Below are 18,327 nucleotides of genomic sequence, written 5' to 3' on the forward strand. Positions count from 1 at the left end.
CTGACATGCATGTTTTTTTTGGAATGTGGGAGGAAACCGGAGCACCCGGAGAAAACCCACGCAAGCCCGGGGAGAACATGCAAACTCCACACAGGGAGGCCGGAGCTGGAATCGAACCCGGTACCTCTGCACTGTGAAGCCGACGTGCTAACCACTGGACTACCAGGCCGCCCTGATTTCGGCTACATCTTTGAAATTTTTCACGAGGGTCCATCAGCTCAGTCCTTTTTTTTTATTTTTTTTTAACATCTTAGTGGCATCTTCTCTCGTTGTGGCTAGTAAAGGCTTGCTTAAAACCTTCCTCACAAGCTTTTCATGACAGACGCTGCATCTGACATGTCAGCGCGCGGGGTTGCCATTCCGACATTGCAGCAACTTTCTGTTTATGTTCCACAGGCAGCAATTAATGGCCTTTCAAAATCTGTCAGAATGTGTGTGTGTGTTGGGGAGACTCGCACACTCAAGTCCGAATGCCAAGGCAGGTAAATGGAAAAGCTGCATTAACCAAAGCAAACATCTGTCATGTTCGCACTAGCTATACAGTCGTGTTGATATGTCTGAAGCTGCACGGTTTAAACACACTCACACAATCACTTCGCATAGCTGTCTTACTTTTTGTTGCCGCACAACAAGAGAGGCGGCAAGACAGCACACTGACAAAGAGGGGCCTCTGTCAGTGCCGGAGTGACAAGTAAGATCGATGACAAAAAGGAACATATGGTTTGCTTTTAGCGTGGGGCTGTTAGCTTCATTTCCAAGTGTTTGGGTTGAGATTGGGTTGACACGATTGGGTCAGAACGTGACGCCACAAGTTAGTGAATAGAGAATAAAAATAAATGAGACGAGCCGCAGACTTGAGCAGGGCTCGCCGACGTAACATGCTGCTTTTATAACAATGCAGGCGGCTGTGGAAAGTCGTGTGTGCATTTATTCCATCTCCATCCTCTGTTGTCCTCACGAGGAGGGCGACTTTGGTATGCCGGTGGGAGGCTAAATTGTGCACTTGATGATAAATAACCGTCTACCTCTGTGACATTATAAAAATGTACTAGTTAACATATGGCACTTGATTTGTGTTACTAACCGAGCACAAAAGACAAGTGATGCACACAAAGCCTGAAATCTGATTGGACACACACACACACACACACAAAAAAAATCTTCAGCCAACAGAAATACTGCAGGATTAGGAATAGCGTTCTAAATGTAAGTCAGTGCTTCTGATGATGTTTAGGCTGTGAATAGAATTTTATTTGGATGCCTGGGTACTTTTAATGGTGGGTGGGTGGGGTGGGGTGGGGGGGGGGTTATTTCTTGTATGGGGAGTTTGGCTGTTGGGGTGGGGTGCACCTTGAGGCCATATGTGGACCAAACCACAAACGGCATAAAAGTACGTTCTCACGGGCACATTGATATAGCCTGTATGTTAAACGTAATAGAACCTTGTGTCGCTTTTGGTGAAAACATTCAAATTATTGAGTCAGAATTGTATAATTGGCTCTCGTTTCAATATATGCCCCTTATCTTGGATGCGCAATATATCGGGAGCATCATTTTATTTATTTTGTTTCTAAGAAAGAAAAATACGTGTCCCAGTGAGTGATGTTAGTAATGAGGTTGATAACCGTCTGCACATGATTTCGGCTTCCTGCAGCTGCTTGTGAATGTTCTTATTTTGTATTCCTGTATATGTATTGTATATTTTGAAATTACTGTCACAATATCAATACAAAATACAAACGCGCTGTTATTTTTTATTTTTTTCCCCCTGAATGCTTGTGTAGAGTTTCAGTCGTTGAGGCAGTCATGCTGCAGCGCAACTTTGCTAGTTAGGTATCATCAGGCAACTCAGTTGAAATTAAAAACAAAAGTAGCAAGCAGCCTGTAAGTTGTGGCTAAATAATGTGCTGCATCATCTGTGAAAAATAGCCATGGCGGGAGAAAAAGGCTTTTGAGACCATGGTTAGCAGCTCTGTGACTTGTTAATACGTTGAACCAAATACTGCACGGCCATACTGGACAAAACAGCTGGGACACATTTTAAATGAGGCAGTGTGCGACATGTGGACAACCACCTTGTTTTGCTTTCCTCCATGTGTTTTTCTCTTGGGTTGGATGTGATCTGTTGTCATGACAGCCAGACATTGAAACGACACTGCTCGAAATGACTGTAGATGGCACAACACAAGGCAAGATTTATTCGCCCTTGCTTTCAAACAGAACTCGCCAAAGTGTGATGACCCTCGCCTGTCAGAAGGAGCACGTTCAAAAAGCAGTTGTGTCTTGCGCATTAAGATAACTTGATCCATGGCAAAGTCGAGAGCAAAAGTCAATATAAACGCAGCAGGATATCACAGGTGGAACATGTATTCTTTTATTCTTCCTTGTATTTAGATATTTGTTTAAAAAAAATAAAGAAGACGAAATAAAATATGTACTTATTTTTGAATACTTTCAGACATTTAAAAAAAAAAACCAAATTGCTTCTGTTCAAATGAATTTACAATTCAAAATTTTAAAAAGGGCGGCCCGGTAGTCGAGTGGTTAGCACGTCGACTTCACAGTGCTGGGTTCAATTCCAGCTCCGGCCTCCCTGTGTGGAGTTTGCATGTTCTCCCCGGGCCTGCGTGGGTTTTCTCCGGGTACTCCGGTTTCCTCCCACGTTCCAAAAAAAACCATACATGGCAGGCTGATTGAACACGCTAAATTGTCCCCAGGTGTGAATGTGAGTGCGCATGGTTGTTCGTCTCTGTGTGCCCTGCGATTGGCTGGCGACCGGTTCAGGGTGTCCCCCGCCTACTGCCGAAGACGGCTGGGATAGGCTCCAGCACCCCCCACGACCCTAGTGAGGATTCAGCGGTTCGGAAAATGAATGAATGAATGAATGAATTTTAAAAAGTGATAATTTCATTCAACGTTTTTACATTAAAAAAAGGTTCAAAAAATATAAAAGCCAAAAAATAACGAACTAAACGGAGATATTTTTTTTCAAGTGAATGCAATATCAAAAGGATCAGGAAAGTGATTTCACTAATTAAAATAAATATATCTGCCGATGTAACTCCAATCAAAAATGCAAGTTTTATTCTCCAACAGAGGGTGGCGGTAATGTACCTAAACGCTGTATGAGAATCACGTAAAATGAAGAAGAGGATGGGTACGTCTTTCTGCGTCGTGACGTCATTCAATACGTACTCACAGACGTTCCATAACCCAGTCGCGAGCCCCTTGACTCATTGACATTGGAATAGAACGTGGACAGAAGTACTGCAATTGGTGCTTGTTTTGATATTTTGTTATCACGATCACGTTATATGTAAGTAACCCCAAGAGCCATCTTTTGTCCACTGTGTATCTTTCACTGGGTGTACCGATTTTTGTTCGGAACTTCTGTTAATATTAGCAGTGCTGCTAGCTTGTCTGTACTTGTCAGCATCTAAATAAGCTATTTGATTGATTTGTCATTGTATTGAATTTGCCAATACAACGCAAGTATGTTTGTTTAGAATTTCAAGTGGCGTTCCTATAGTGCTAATTGTTAGCAGTGACGTTATTGTGCGGGTTTCAAATAAATATTATGTCCATGCATCATATCACATAATTATCATTATGTTTTTATGTCATAGGAGGATAATTATGATGCACATGCTTGCGTGGTAATTAATACTCTTGAGGCTACACAACGTGTTTTATTTGCCGTCATATTTTGGTTGTGACGTAAACTTAGACCGGTCAGTGGGAGTGATACAATACAATATATGAAGTATGAACACTTGCAGGTCTTCGTATGAGGGTTGATTTTAAGCTTGCAGTATTTTTTTTAAACTAACACGGAAGTCTTGCTATGTCCGAAATGTGAAACATAGTGTTAACATTCAGCATTATAGTACAGTGTAGTGTCATCTTTGTGTGTGTGTGTTTGTTGCCACATCAGATCAGGCGGGATGGGGGCCTCGACTTCAACACCTGCTGCTCCCACAGTTCAAGCAGAGGCAGTGATTGCTACCCCTCCTCAAGGCTGTCCTATGCACAAAGAAAATCAGTCTGTTAAAGGTGATGATGCATAATGTAATAGCATGGAAACTGTGGCATTATCTAATTTGTATATCTCTTATGTTTCTTAAAAGTAGACTCCCCCCCGTCAGAGTGTCCCATGCATCAAGCTAAGCCAGTTACAGGTAGGGACAGGTTGATAGGTCTCGTCCCATATGCAGTAAGTTCCTTACTGTCTACATTGTTTTGTGAAGTCAAATCGCTCATTCCTTCTGCTCTGGTGTTCTGCTCTTGTTGCAGTGTCTCCGCCTTCGGAGTGTCCGATGCACAAGGCCGAAGCTGGCCCAGTTCACCAGGATCGGGCCTATGAATTTGTGGAGTGTCCCATGAAAGCCGCAGCTGGCAATAATGACATCGACCCAGCAAATATGGTACAAGAAATACTCTATGCTGTTTCTGTTTGTTGAAGTAGCAATGAAATGTTATATATTCAAAACAATGAACAGTTTAGGACGTGATCAGGTTACAGGGTGCATGAAAGGGAAGGGTTAATCGCAGTTTTAAGCCTCAATGGTATATTGTTTCGTAACATTTCTGTCACGCCCCATGTTCTTAGATGCCTCCTCCAAACCAAACGCCGGCCCCAGACCAACCCTTCAAGTTATCCCTCTCCAGAGAAGAATCGACGATTCCCCGCCATGGCACCGAAAAGCACTGGGTGTACCCATCCGAACAGATGTTCTGGAACGCCATGCTGAGGAAGGGGTCAGTGAAGCGGAGATGTTCCTCCTCTATGAACATCAGCTCTTACATTTTTCGCTTTGCACCGAATGAAACCACTGGATTAGAGCAGCATCGTCGGGCAGCAGACAGTTTTGTGTTATTGTGAACCCAGGTGGCGCTGGCGCGAAGATGACCTCGCTGCCGCCGACATGGGCAACATCATCAAAATCCACAACAAGAACAATGAACAAGCCTGGCAGGAGATCCTGAAGTGGGAGGCGCTGCATGCAGGGTGAGTCGATGGGCAACAGACCATTACCCCCCCGGCCACATTTGAACTACATCAGTTGACAGCAACATCTTCCTGCAGCGAATGCCCATGTGGTCCAATGCTGAAGCGGTTCGGCGGTAAAGCCAAAGAGTACTCGCCGAGGGCTCGCTTCCGCCATTGGATGGGGTAAGCTGAGCTTTACCATGATGTGAATATGGATGCCTACCGGATATTTGTGTTTTACCGTATTTTGTTTCTTCGATCCAAAGTAGAGTAGCAGCGTCTAGTGAGATCAAACACAAGAGCAGCATTTACTTTTTTTCCTGCTCTGCTCTTCTGGATTAATCATACAAACAATGGATTCATTTGATCAGAAACAACACTTGAGCGCTACCAAAAACAAAAATGGAATTCTTCATTTGCCTCATCTCTCTCTCCCACAGCTACGAGCTGCCCTTCGACCGTCATGACTGGATCGTCGACCGCTGCGGAAAAGAGGTGCGCTACGTCATCGACTATTATGACGGAGAAATCGACAAAAAATCGTACCAGTTCTCCATCCTGGATGTCCGCCCGGCCTTCGACTCCTTAGGTGCCGTCTGGGATCGTATGAAAGTGGCCTGGTGGCGATGGACCTCCTGAAGAACTCTTGCATAAACTTGAAGCACACACACACACACACATTGCTCATTTCTGCTCTTTGCAAGTTTTGTGGTGCTGTGTGAAGAGAATCTGCTTTTTGGAAATAATCATGGCTTGTAAGAAACTCAACTATAGCTAATTATGTAACGTTTTTTTTTTTTTTTAAATTATGTTTTTTGTGGACAAATTACCTCAAACGCTCAGATAAACTACACAACAGCAAATACTCTGTAATAAATAGTTATTGATTTATTCATGTCAAAGTACCTCTCAGTGTTTGGAGACCACTGTTTTACATGAATGAATGTACCGTTATACTGTAACTGAATACAAATATCCACAAACCTATTGAACACAATGTTAATGACTCAAATTATGTTAACAAGTTTTCCTTGGCGGGATTTAACGTCTTGAGTCCTCGTTCGTGTTTGGAGAGGTCTTGTTTTCATATCTCCAGTGACTGAGACTGATCAGCGTATTTTAAAAGATTTATATCTTCTCCTATAATCTTTGATACTGAATTGTGAAGTCAATGCTAAAGCGTTTTAGGAAAGCGCCCGGCGCCAAGTGATTCAGAAACGGCGACGCTCCAGCCTTATGGATGCAGTTTCAAATATGAACACAAGAGGGAGGTGTTTCATCAAGGTTTATTTCTTGATTTGCAGTCATGGCAAACGAGTTGCGCATAGCTCGTAAACAGTTGCTCATGGCTGGTAGCAAGCATTATGACTACACGCACACAAAGTAGCACAGGTTTAAAAAACGAATAAAAAAAAAATCACTGTCGAAGAGCCACTCTGAGAATGGACTTTCGCAAGACAATACCAAAACCAGATTACAAATGACAATCAGAATATTCAAATGAATTTAGGTAACCGGATCCATTCGTGTTCTTTGGAGATGAAAAAAAAAATGTAGTCAGAAGGAGCTATGCTGTTCCTCATCATAACATGAGCATGCGGGTGCGTGCACGTGCGGTAACGGGTCGATGGCGGACGGTCGGCTCCTTGAAACGGAGCTTTTCGGTCATTCCAGCTTGACAGTAAAAGACACACTTTGAAGCTTCCAAAAAGGCGACACACCCGGTGTAAAGAGGACGTTGGACCATCTTAGCCCACACCTGCTGTGAAGCTGTTTTGCTCCCTGCTGGTGTTGTTGACTGTCAAATCACCTTTGTCCACAGGCTGTTGTGTACTTCTATAGCATTTGCGTCCTTCACAGCAGAGCTGCTTACAAGGCCACGGGAAGTCTGCTCGTGGATGCCTGCGGCGGTGACTATTGAGTTATACTCGCTTTTTTTTTTTTTTTTTTTTTTTTTTGTGCACACCACAACAAAATACGATGTAATGTGCTCATTCGTGAGCCTCAGTGGTGCTGGCAGGCACGTTTCACGTCTCGAACCAAGCAAGCAAGCTGCGTTTACTGAACAAATGTTATACACTCCATTTACCGATTGTGAAAGTTATCCCAAATATACTCGAGAGTTTTTGCATAACAAGCCAATGGGCGTCAAGTTATGTTGATAGACACATACAGTATTTAAAAAAAAATTGTAAATAACTAGGCAATCAACAAATACGTCACAAAATTTTATTACCAAACCCACCGTCACATATAGAATCCTCCTTTTAGGAGAAACTTGTTCAGATGGTTCAGGACACAAGGCAGGGAAAAAAAAAAGTCATTCAAGCTGAATCTCAAAACAATGCCCATGACAGACCCAAGCTACAGAAAGAAGAACCATAGCTGCAAACTTGAATCTTGAGCTCCTTTCGAAATCGAAACAAGAAGGTCATTTTCTTTGTGGTCATAAAAAGAGAGCGTACGCTTCACTGTACATGGTCCCGATCTTGGAACTGATTTATTCCTTCCTACTTAGTTTTCAGAGCGTTGACGACTGCACAGGATGCAAATAAAATGAAACACCCGACCCAACGTGTCTCGCCTGTTCGCTGAGCCGAGAGGCCGCTCGCTGCACATTTCCCAAACATTCGGAAGCTCTGATTATGTCTGCATGATGTTTTGCTATCCTCAAGTGGCTTTTGTGGAAGAAATGCCAAAAGGCACATATGGCCATGGTGAATTGATGATCAGCTCGGGGTTCTTTACGTAGGTGGGCAGAGAGAAAATCTGCTACGCAGTTAAGGCAGCAGGCGAAACATGTCTTCGGGCTTTTGCATTGCATTATGTCAATGGAGAATCGGATTTCACTGCATCTGTGTTTGCAGTCCTGTTGGTGTGGTGGGTCATGATTATTTTCAAAATCTAAAAGACATCGTATTGAATAATAATACAAATGTCGATGCTAAAACTACAGTCGACGACAATCTTTCACCTCCCACGAACCGACCGTGTTTCAACACTTGAGTCGAAGCGTGACTTTCCCCCCTTTGCGTCGAGCTGCAAAACACACGAGATGTCCAAACCCGCCAGCAGTCCATTAAAAATTCACTTATTAAGATGTTTTTTGTGCTCGGGTGTACCGTAACGTATTGCTCTATCGCCACCTGGTGGCATCTTGGTGCTAATGGGGTCATTTTACAAACCGAAAATGTATTTTAATTGCCAAAACGTGATAATGTAATAGAGACTGACAGATTGGTCACCGTTTACAGAGAAAAAACTGTTTGATTTGTGCCATCTCCTGAGATGCGTTTCACTTCACACCCTGTGGTCATATTTTGCTGTGAGGCTAATCTGTCGTATTGAAGCATGGCTATAAATGCCAAGAGAATATGTTCTTGTTTAATTGATGCCTTCTTTTCAAGTGCCCTGAGGCAATTTGTTTTTACTTCCTGCCCGAGGAGAAAGATCACATAACGTTGCACCTGCTGCTTCAAGATGGTGCCGATAGAATATTAAGAAGGTTTGAGGATGACCAATTCGCTGTTGGTTAAGATGGTTTCCTACATTTCCGGGATCGTTAGGGGCACAGCAAAAGACCTTTGGCTTGCATGGATGGAAAAAAAAAAATGTGTGAATATAAAATCAACTCTACCATTCTTGAGTCCAAAAGGGAATTCACAAAAATGAATGCAGGACAAATACATGTCCGAAAAGCAAGATGTATGTGTTTCTCATTCCACTTTGAAGGCTCTGTCAAAGGATTCCCGCAAATGGAACAATTGTATTCTTATTATTATAACAAAATAACTTGTGGTTCGTTATAAAAACGGCATCAAAAGTATCTTTTGTTCACACCTTGACTAATACAGAACATAAGCACTCATAAAGCAGCGCCAAAAGGTTTTCTTCAGACGGTAACAAAGTCCTTTTTTTTTTTTTTTTTTTTCCGGGGCGCTCCCTACAAAGCATCTCCTCCACCTCTTGGCAGTGATGGAGAATGGCTTTGACAACGAAGTAGACATCTCAATCAGAGCACGGCGCTTCATCACACATCTCCTCGGGGATATAATCAGTCCTTCTCCAATTTGGCATAAGCTGCTTATCGTTCTACCGGGAGCAATGACCGACGACATTTATGGTGTGGGCCACTGACAAACGGAGAGATATTCCCCATCTGCCTACTAGTGTCTTTTCACGATGGGGTTGATAAACTATCAAGGGTTGAGGCCCTTTATAATTACTTCTGCAGTGATCATCCCATTTCATTTGGTATAAGGGATCAATATCGCAAGACGGTGCCATGATGACTTACAAAGTCACATAATCTCAGTTGATACCGTCTTCAATGAGGGGGCGAGGTTGGAGACAACAATAGGCTATGGAAACACACGGATGAAAATAGAGTTGTAGCTTCCCTTGTTTTGTTAAGATATAATGCAGTGCAACTCAAAATACATAAACATTTGATTCACCGGACGCATTTGTAACATTATTAAGAGTTGAATATGTATGTAGGGGTTTTTTAAAATGTCATTTTACGATAGGAAGTGCAGTATTCGCGTATAATATTACAGTGGCTTCCAATAATATTGAATATCATTTTAAGGAATTACAAGCCTCTGTGTTGTTTTTGATGAGCAAGTGGCTCACTGCGCTATTGTAACGCCCTGCTGGTCATTGTGGTGGCACTTGGAGAGGCAAGAATTTAACTCATTCACTCCCAAAGACGTTTTTAAACGTCTTTTCAGACTTGGTCCAGAATTGGCTGGTACTGAATGAGTTAATGAGGTGGTACGTGCTGTGAAAACTTTTGAGAATCGCTGACAAAAGTCATCCCACTCATGCAATATAAATTCTGTTTTCATCGTCATCCTCAATAGCGATGAGTTATTCTTTCCAAAAGCCTGTTACTTTTCCAAAATCAACAGTCTCGTTTGCATTTTTGGCACCTTTCTGAGCAGGAAGGAGTGGGCGGGGGGTAGGGAAAGGGCACTAAAACAGGTCAAAATCCCAACGTGTTCCTTGAGGAATCGTAGGTCCCACAAGATGGCGGCAACACGCTAATTTTATATTTCACGCAATGTTGGCTTTGTCTTTTTTTTGGTCTATAAATATCATTTTGTATGCGCAGATGTTACAATCAGAAGTATTCTTTAGACATGTTTGAATGTTTTTTATCTTTCAAAGCACCTACCAACATTGTTGTAATATTGAGCACAAAATTAGATTTTCAACACAAACACGGCATACGTGCATCTACTGTAGCATTCCATTATTTAGATGCAGCCCGCTTGGCTTTTATCTTGTCAGACCAGACTACTGCACAATCAAGCCGCATTACCTTTTGAAAGTGTCTAGAAAGGATTGGCAACAATAGCAACATTCACCTCAATTTTACATGCTGCAAATATTCGATGAGTCCCCACACCAACAAAGACAGACTCACCGCTGAGCACATCCTCCAAAGTGCTTCAGGACATGAGAGGAAATGGCAAAAGCACTTGCCCCTTATGCTAATCAAAGTGGATCTATTTGGTATTCTCTCCAGGAGCTCACTATACCCCCCCCCCCCCCCCCAACCCCTCTTAAATTCACAATAACACAAAGAAACTCTGATTGGGCCCCCGATTTTAATCCCCTGGAAAACTTTGAACTCCAAATGGTACCTTGGTTCATGTCATCTCCATTTTACCATGCTCCAAGTAGTCAATTCACAAATGCGAAATACCATGGTAGAATATTAGATTAGGAATTCGATTTCTTGCTTGGTTCTGTTTGTTTGTTTGTTTGTTTTTTGGGTGAAAAGACCATATGGCTATTAAAAAAGGGGAAATGTGTGACAGGAAAGGGAAATAGCACAAAATGTATGTGACGCAAACAGGCATAAGGTTTCATCCTGGAACGACTCTTGAATCCGAACCTAAGGCAGAACATAAAGCATGCAGCAGCTTGCAATTACACCGAAATACTGAAGAAAAAAAAAACAAATAACAACAAACAAACGTTTTTTTTTTTATACATAAGAAAAGTCAATCAGCTTTTCATGATTCTGTTTGTGACCAACAGGTGGCACTGTAGCCCCCCCCCCCCCCCTCCCTGCAGCTGCACACCTGTTGGTCGTTATGTAATTAGTAGTATTAAAGGACTCCCGCCCGACCCCGCATTGCCAGGTCATTGTTTGCTTGTTTCTGTCATGTTAGTTGCTGTCACAGTTTCTGTCGTTTTGTGTTTATCACTTTGTTTTTTTGCTTATGCCATGGTTTTGTTTGCTACTTTGGATTCGTTTTGTTTTCCAGACTTTGTGTGTTCTGGATTTCGTTTCCTTAGTATTTTAATCCAATTTGTCAAGTTCACCCTGCTCCTCCTTCCTGCTTGCTTTTTGGGGTCCACTACCACCACCACCTTTGCAACGTGACACAGCTGTCTTAAAACATAATACTGTATAAAAATGCCTTAGATGATGAAAATTAGCACGGATATTATGGTCATTATAAAAACTTTAAAACGACTTCAGCACACACAAAGCAGCAACGCATACAAACAGAGCGTGCTCCCTCTTTTTCTTGCTCTTTATTATGCCGCTTCTTTTCCAGTAGAACTCAGTGCCGCCACACAGGTTGTGGTGGAAAGCGGTACTACACTTTGTGGCGTTCGTTTCATTTTGTCTAAAAAAAAAACATGTTCATTTTGTGTTCAACCCACTGAATCTAAATTGAATGATGCTAGAAATACAATTTCAAGTCCAATCCCTTCGGTTTTTTTCGTCGCACAACCACCACACAGATTTAAAATTGCCATGAACAAGACAAAAGAGCGCAAGTTCATTTGAATGCGCCGACAAGCACATCCCTCGGCCTTCTTTGTTGTGGAGGATGCTGTGAATCGGATGCATTTGCGGTCCGCAGCCAACTTCCAGTGGGGTCAATCAGAGTGGACCGACGCAGGGTCATGCTCGCACACGGCTCTCCCAGGCTTTCATTAATATTATTTTGCTGCCGAGCCGTGTCGCCGGCTTATTGCTGCTCTCTTGCGCGCTTCACATTTCAATGAGGCATACCTTAGTGCTTGAAGATATTTCATGACAAGGAATTATTCATTTTGGATGAAAGGCACACGAAAGCAGGGGTGGGAAACGAATATGAGCTGTTAGATGGCAATCGCGAGCGAGCCTTGCAGTGTTGTAGACCTGCGATATTTGCCACGTCTTGGGCATGTCGTTTTAGTCCACAGACTACTTCGACTTCATTTTGAGTTTAACATTTATTCATTTATGACTCAACTTAAGTTGAGCGCCTTATAGGTTGTACATTTTGGAATTAAGACGTGTGTGTGTGTGAGAACCCAAAGGATTCATTCGTAATTGTCTGCTTGTGATGCTCCCACAAAATGGTGTCAGTGACAGTAAGGAAGAGAAATATTAGAGATCTTCAGAGAGAAAATGGATGAGCAACATATTTTCCCCATTTGCATTGAAGATAGTGAGATATATATATCAAAGGTCAACATTTCAAGCACGCTCGGATGCTTTTCTTCTTTTCGCTGGCTGAAAGTGATCTTATATGACGGTGTTCCATTTCTTGACGGCGATAAGAGTGACAACAGGTGCTCGTGAAATACTTTTAAAAGCACGTTTTAATGAGTTGAGTGTGCTTAAATTGTATGGGATGAGTAAAACTGCATAGAAAATGCTTTTGATACGCTCTCACAATATATCGCCTATAGCCTGCGGGTCTGGCACACGATACACTCCATAAACATTCGGACACTCCCAAGTTATTTGTGGCGTAAATCCTCCCTCATTGACACCGCAGCGTCCGATCGAGTCAGTCTGGCCAGAGCTCAAAATGCCTTTTGACATGGTGCCAACATGTTTGACCCTCGACTCAGGCCAAATCCAGGCCAATTAAAGTGACTTGCAACCTCAGAGACAAAATAAATCAACGATACAATACAATCCTACCACTAGAGGTCGCCGCTGCGCCGTTCTGCAGCTGTAATTGGCCGCTGAGGGTGACAAGCGTGGGCGGTGTGTGTCTGACATTCTATAGAAACGCAAGTTAATGAAAGTGGAAAGTGAGAGAGCGAGAGAGATTATGTGAACATTGGATTTAATTGGACTTCTTTAAATAGCACCGGAAAACACACAGATGTGCTTTGTGCATAGCTTTCAGTCTGTGGACTCCGCTCACTCAAACCCTCACAGTTGGGGATAAGCAATCATCTTTGACATTCTTTGTTGTTGAGCTCACGTGTTGTAGGACCATACTGTGACATCATGGATAAAATATAAAAAGTAGTGGGAGGGGGGGGGGGGACGTTTTTACTCTTGATGTTTTTTCCTAAGTGCCGCGTACTAATATTTACCGCCGAGAAGCATAAATTTGAACAAACTTGAACTAAAAGAGGTCATAAATGATGCCTCGATGAATTTGATCATCGATCGATCGTTGCGCCTCGAGAATATAACGCCGAACACACCGAGAAGGGTGCCGCTATCCGCCCGGCAAATCCAGTCTCAAACGTCGATCACGTGGTCAGCGGCCGATCGAATCTGAGATTCGCGGATGTTCAGTCACACATTTGTCATTCGATAATTCGGAACAAAAATCGCCGTTATGAACATTAATTGCCGTCACAATGCCTCCAGGTGAGCTCTTTAAAAAAATAAAAAATTAAAAACCTTCCGCATCCGCTTGAAAAAGGGGCAATGTTCATCCAATCCTTTTACTGGACTGTACATTGCGGCGTGACAATGGATTCCACTTATTTCATCCAGTCGTCAAAGACTCATGAATACGTACAATAAATGTGACCTTGTGCTTGTCTCTGATTTCTAGTCGGTACAAAAGCAAGCCTTGCTGCTTTGGCATATCTGCGCATTTCCCACACATCACTTGCGCAGAAGGCCGCTTGTGTTATTTGCTACGTTTGAAATGCAACTCGCTCCAGGGCCATCTGTGTGTGTGTGTGTGTGTGCGTGCGCGCGTGACTGGAAGTATATTGTGTTCAGTTTCTGCCATTTAGGAAGCAACGACCGGTGGCTTAAGGTCGATCAATTCTGTCTCTTCCTTTTCCGCTAATCAGACAAAAGGCGTCGCCTTAATTGCAGCTGCAAAGAGGCCTCCTTCGCACCGACCTGGTGGACGTTTTAATGTTTCCGCACATTCCAGTTGCGAGCCATTTGTTCCTTCGTGTACATTTTGAGGCTGTGCACTTGGGTAGACGCGATTTACAACATATGCACTTGATGATGGCGATTGTTGTGGTTCATTTAGCATGGAAATGTTTTTTTTGTGTGTATGCTGGAGTGACGTAGCTATTTTAAGAGCAGCGCTTTTCAGGATGAAATCTTTTTTTCCTTTGATTCTTGATCAGGTCCAAAGTAGTTGTCGCTCTGAAAGTGAAAATGGGAGTGTGTGCGTTGTAGTACGGTGAACTCTGCGAACTGTGTTTTGGATCCTATCCGCTTTTATTTCCGTACTTACTAATGCCGGTGGCATCTTGGGGCTGAAGTTAATTGAGGAGCTTGCATGCCCACAGTATTATGGCATCTATAAGCAGTGGCATGACAGTATCGATTTTGATTTTGCCCATTCACTCGGTTTGATTTTAGTTAGGTTTCACTTTAAAAAAAAAATGTGCACACCAGGTCTCGTCGGTACTGGAGTCAACCAATCAGCTCGCGCCAGCTGCTGGTGCCGTGTCCAGGTGCACCACATTGTCTCATCAGTTTGCTTGTATTTAGTTCCCAGGTTCCTCACACGCCTCTTTTGGTTCATTGTCGTCTCTGTCGTCTTGTGTCAACATATCCCTGTTGTTTGCGGTGCTTGATGTTTTGTTTCTTTGTTACTTAATTTTATTTTTTGTGGTCAATCTAATGTTTTGATTCATCCACATGTTGTTGTTGTTGTTTTTTTTTTTTTAATGGAAAAAAAATGTTATTTGATGATTGATGACTTGTTTCCCCGCTTTCCTGCATTTGGGTCCTCCACTTTTGCCATCAACTGTACAATGCAAACCCACATTTCTGATGCACAAGTTACACCCCAAAAAAATGTACATGTTTGAAAACGGACCGTTTGAGATTTCCTATGGACATAAACAACTCGCATTGGACACGTTTCATCGATCACAGCTGCAGAAAAAAAAGAGAGCTAACAGGTGTATTGAGTTAAAAAGAAGCCTCAAGTCAAATGCGATGGCCGCAATTTATTTTTCTTGGCAAAAGTCTCAACCCCCCCCTCAGGAAGCGAGCGAACACCCGACCCCCTGCAAACGACAAAGGCGAGAGACCCTGAAGGCTCTTGTTTTGGGATGTAAACAAGACACTCCTGGCGTTGCTTGGATACGAGTTTGAGATACGGAAATCTGAAGCGCCGCACGTCCAGCCAAGCAAACAATTTCTATGTTCAAATCATAAGCATGCGTTTACTAATGTGCGCACGCTAAAAGCAAGCGGTGCATTTTAATCGGACCCTTGACGGTGTGACTGTTATTCTTTGTCACGCGATGACAGTTCCGTTTTTGTTACTCTGCACTGTACATTGGCTAATTTTCCTGCGGCCCCGAGAATAAATGTTTAATCAGCTTTTCGCATGACTTGTTAACCACCAATTTATGGATTTCTAGTTTTGACCTCACTCAAGTCAACTATTTGTTTTAAAGTTTCTTTTTTTTTTTTTTCCAGACAATGGTCTTTTTTTGGTGACATTTCTTTTCAAATCTTACCTGGCTGACAGTTTCGGCTGTCACTTTAGCCTTCATCGGAGCTGTAGTGTGAACAGGATAACACCATTATTGCAAAATGGCAACGTCATTTATTACACATGACAATTTGACATTTCAGGACAGATTTTAGCAAGGATAATGCAAGTTGACACGCAGGATTTTCTTTCACGGGCCACATAAAATGATATGGCGGGCCTAATCTGGCCCCCGGGCCTTGACTTTGACACCTGTGATGTAGATTATCTATCCAGTATAGATGTATACATAGATGTATATACTAACTCCATACTCCAGAAAAAATAAACAATTCCTGACTGCTAAGCTAGCTCCCTTCTTTTTCAATACCGGCAGTATTAAAAGAATGATGTGTGGCATGTTCCTGGGTTTAAAACCCTTTTTTTTTCCTCCCCACTCAACACCTTACTTATCACCTATGATGGAAAAGGACTGATAGACTTCTCTTAATCCCGCTTCAGGCTTCAAGCCTTTCCGAGTAGCAGGAGAAAAGGATTTAATGTCGGCTGAATCTATTTCCTTGAGGGCTCCTTACACTCTGAGGGGCATTTTGTTGGTGTCAAGTGCCTAACATCCAGTTAATGGAAGCAAAAACACCCGATGGCTTTTCCCCGGGCCGCATAGGTGTTAATATTTTCTTCCTATATGGCACTCTCGTATTACGGGAAGATGATCCCAATGCGCCAGCGACTTTGTTATGAAGATGTTTTTTTTTGTCACGACAGGTAACGTTTCCCGTCTTAGGAGCCTTCCCGGCGTCGATCATTCAAATTAACTCTTCAGATGGTCGTAGCAGCAAGGCGGATAGTTGGCGAGCGAGACCGCTTCACCGTAAAAAGAGATACGGGTTCAATTTTTAAGTTTTGTATGTTCTCGCTGTGCCGGCGCGGTGTTTCTCGGAACATACTTCATCGTTAATTAAATATTTATTCGTAGCACAAATGTTGCGGCAGCGAGCGGGCGGCAGGGGCGCATGAGAATAAAAATAAAGTGAGTCGAATGGCGGCAGGAAAACACAGAGAAATGTGACTGAACATGAAGCTTCTGTGAATGCATGCGCAGGGATAAGAATACAAATATTAGGCGCTGACTTTGATGAATAATTTTGACACACGACGCAAACTAAAAACACGACTTGCGGGAAGGGGGTGTGAAAAGTAACAAAAATACAAACATCTTCAGGCGGAGTAACGGGCAAGTCTATAAGGCAGGGGTGTCAAACTCATTTTTGTCGCGGGCCACATTGTCGTTAAGGTTTCCCTTGGAGGGCCGTTATGAATTTTGGGAAACCATATGAATGTTTAATCACCTCCACAGATTACATACACAGCGCACAACAAATTGATGGATAACTAGTTTTGAAATCAGAAGTGGAAAATAATGACTGTTATTTTGGATTACATATGACAACTTGAAATTCTGCTTCAGATTTTAGCAAGCATCCTGGAACTTGACATGCTTGATTTGCTTTCGCGGGCCACATAAAATGATGTGACGGGCCAGATCTGGCCCCCGGGCCTTGACTTTGACACCTGTGGTATAAGGAATTTAAAATAAATAAATAAATATATATATATATATATATATATAGTAGGTCATTGGAAATTGAGCTTGACAAGACTTCTCAAGCGATGTCAGAAATGAAAACCTAAGTGGTGACCAAGACAAACTGTCAGTCTGAAATCGTTTGCGGTACAGTGAGGCCACATTATCCACCATTTCGTTTCATTTGAGCAATTCTAAACACTAACCACCCACGCTCTTCATGTCGTCCTGAGGTGTTCTTTCATGCCAGTGTTACCGTCTGAGCCTGGAAAAAAAAACGACGGCTCTGCTCTTTGGACTTCCACTCCCATTTACCTCCCATTAAGCCCAGAGAGTCCACCGTTTTTCCATTGGTTATTGATCGGCTTCACAGCATTTGTCGGCTACCGTTCTCTGAGAAAATGGGCTGGGGCGCTGCATTTTCATTAGATGACGCCACGGACAAATGGCAAGGAAGTGGTCAAAGGCATCAAGTCCAACATTCAGTCAATCAAACGCGATGGCTCTCTGTCAGCCTATTCGCTATCCTTTAAGTTGGTTTATTAGGGGGAGGCTGTTTGTGTGAATCTTGACCAGGTTGGCTTGTTTGGACCGGAATTTTCGGGCCCCCTGTCAAGTACCAGGAAAATGTTGGGATTGAGAACATGTTATCAACAGCAGGAGGGGAAAAAAAATATTTCTGTACCTTTTTTTTTTCTTTGCTGTATTTAAGCGAGAGAACATGTGTTTTTTTTTTTGTGGGTTTTTTTTGGATCTTCACCTGAATGGTTCTGTAATTGTCAACTCTGAAATTGATTAGCAGTCTGTCCATGACGTCAAGATGAATTAGGCTTCAGATCCCTTCCCAAACCCGCTTGGGAAGCCGTATCGGAAATGGATGGATTGATTGATGGCATCGACCTGACCGGAATGGACAGAAGCCAGCCAATAAAGACGGACTCTTAATGAGATCAAAGCCCTTTGGAATAACCGTCCCCGTGTCCCCCTGCTTCATCACATTTTCACAGCCTCACTAACGAGCAATCTGCTCCCGTGCATTCTCAAAGTTGATCCACCACTCGGTT

At 42.8% G+C, this 18,327-nt stretch overlaps 1 protein-coding gene across 2 annotated transcripts; it reads left to right on the forward strand.

Annotated features, from left to right (window-relative positions):
- The first annotated feature begins 3,183 nt into the window (after window positions 1-3,183).
- hccsb (holocytochrome c synthase b) lies at window positions 3,184-5,977 on the forward strand. 2 transcript variants are annotated; one of them, XM_086102027.1, is made up of 8 exons: window positions 3,184-3,316; window positions 3,935-4,053; window positions 4,128-4,178; window positions 4,294-4,424; window positions 4,610-4,758; window positions 4,889-5,008; window positions 5,087-5,173; window positions 5,431-5,977. In XM_086102027.1, the coding sequence occupies exons 2-8, from the start codon at window positions 3,945-3,947 to the stop codon at window positions 5,627-5,629; spliced, it is 846 nt and encodes a 281-aa protein (XP_085958153.1). In that variant the 5' UTR covers window positions 3,184-3,316; window positions 3,935-3,944; the 3' UTR covers window positions 5,630-5,977. The 2 variants fall into 2 exon arrangements, with proteins under 2 accessions (XP_085958153.1, XP_085958154.1); XM_086102028.1 differs by having other exon boundaries at window positions 4,131-4,178.
- The last annotated feature ends 12,350 nt before the right edge of the window (window positions 5,978-18,327 follow it).

This window comes from Hippocampus guttulatus, chromosome 21 (assembly GCF_054856545.1).
Source record: "Hippocampus guttulatus isolate MCC_2025c chromosome 21, RoL_Hgut_1.0, whole genome shotgun sequence".
In the NCBI taxonomy this organism is placed as follows: Eukaryota; Metazoa; Chordata; class Actinopteri; order Syngnathiformes; family Syngnathidae; genus Hippocampus; species Hippocampus guttulatus.

Coding starts and splice junctions, on each gene's coding strand:
- hccsb (XM_086102027.1), top strand. CDS start 3,945: ATGGGGGCCTCGACTTCAACACCTGCTGCTCCCACAGTTCAAGCAGAG. Junction 4,179..4,293: donor TCAAGCTAAGCCAGTTACAG/GTAGGGACAGGT, acceptor CTCTTGTTGCAG/TGTCTCCGCCTTCGGAGTGT. Junction 4,759..4,888: donor AACGCCATGCTGAGGAAGGG/GTCAGTGAAGCG, acceptor TTGTGAACCCAG/GTGGCGCTGGCGCGAAGATG.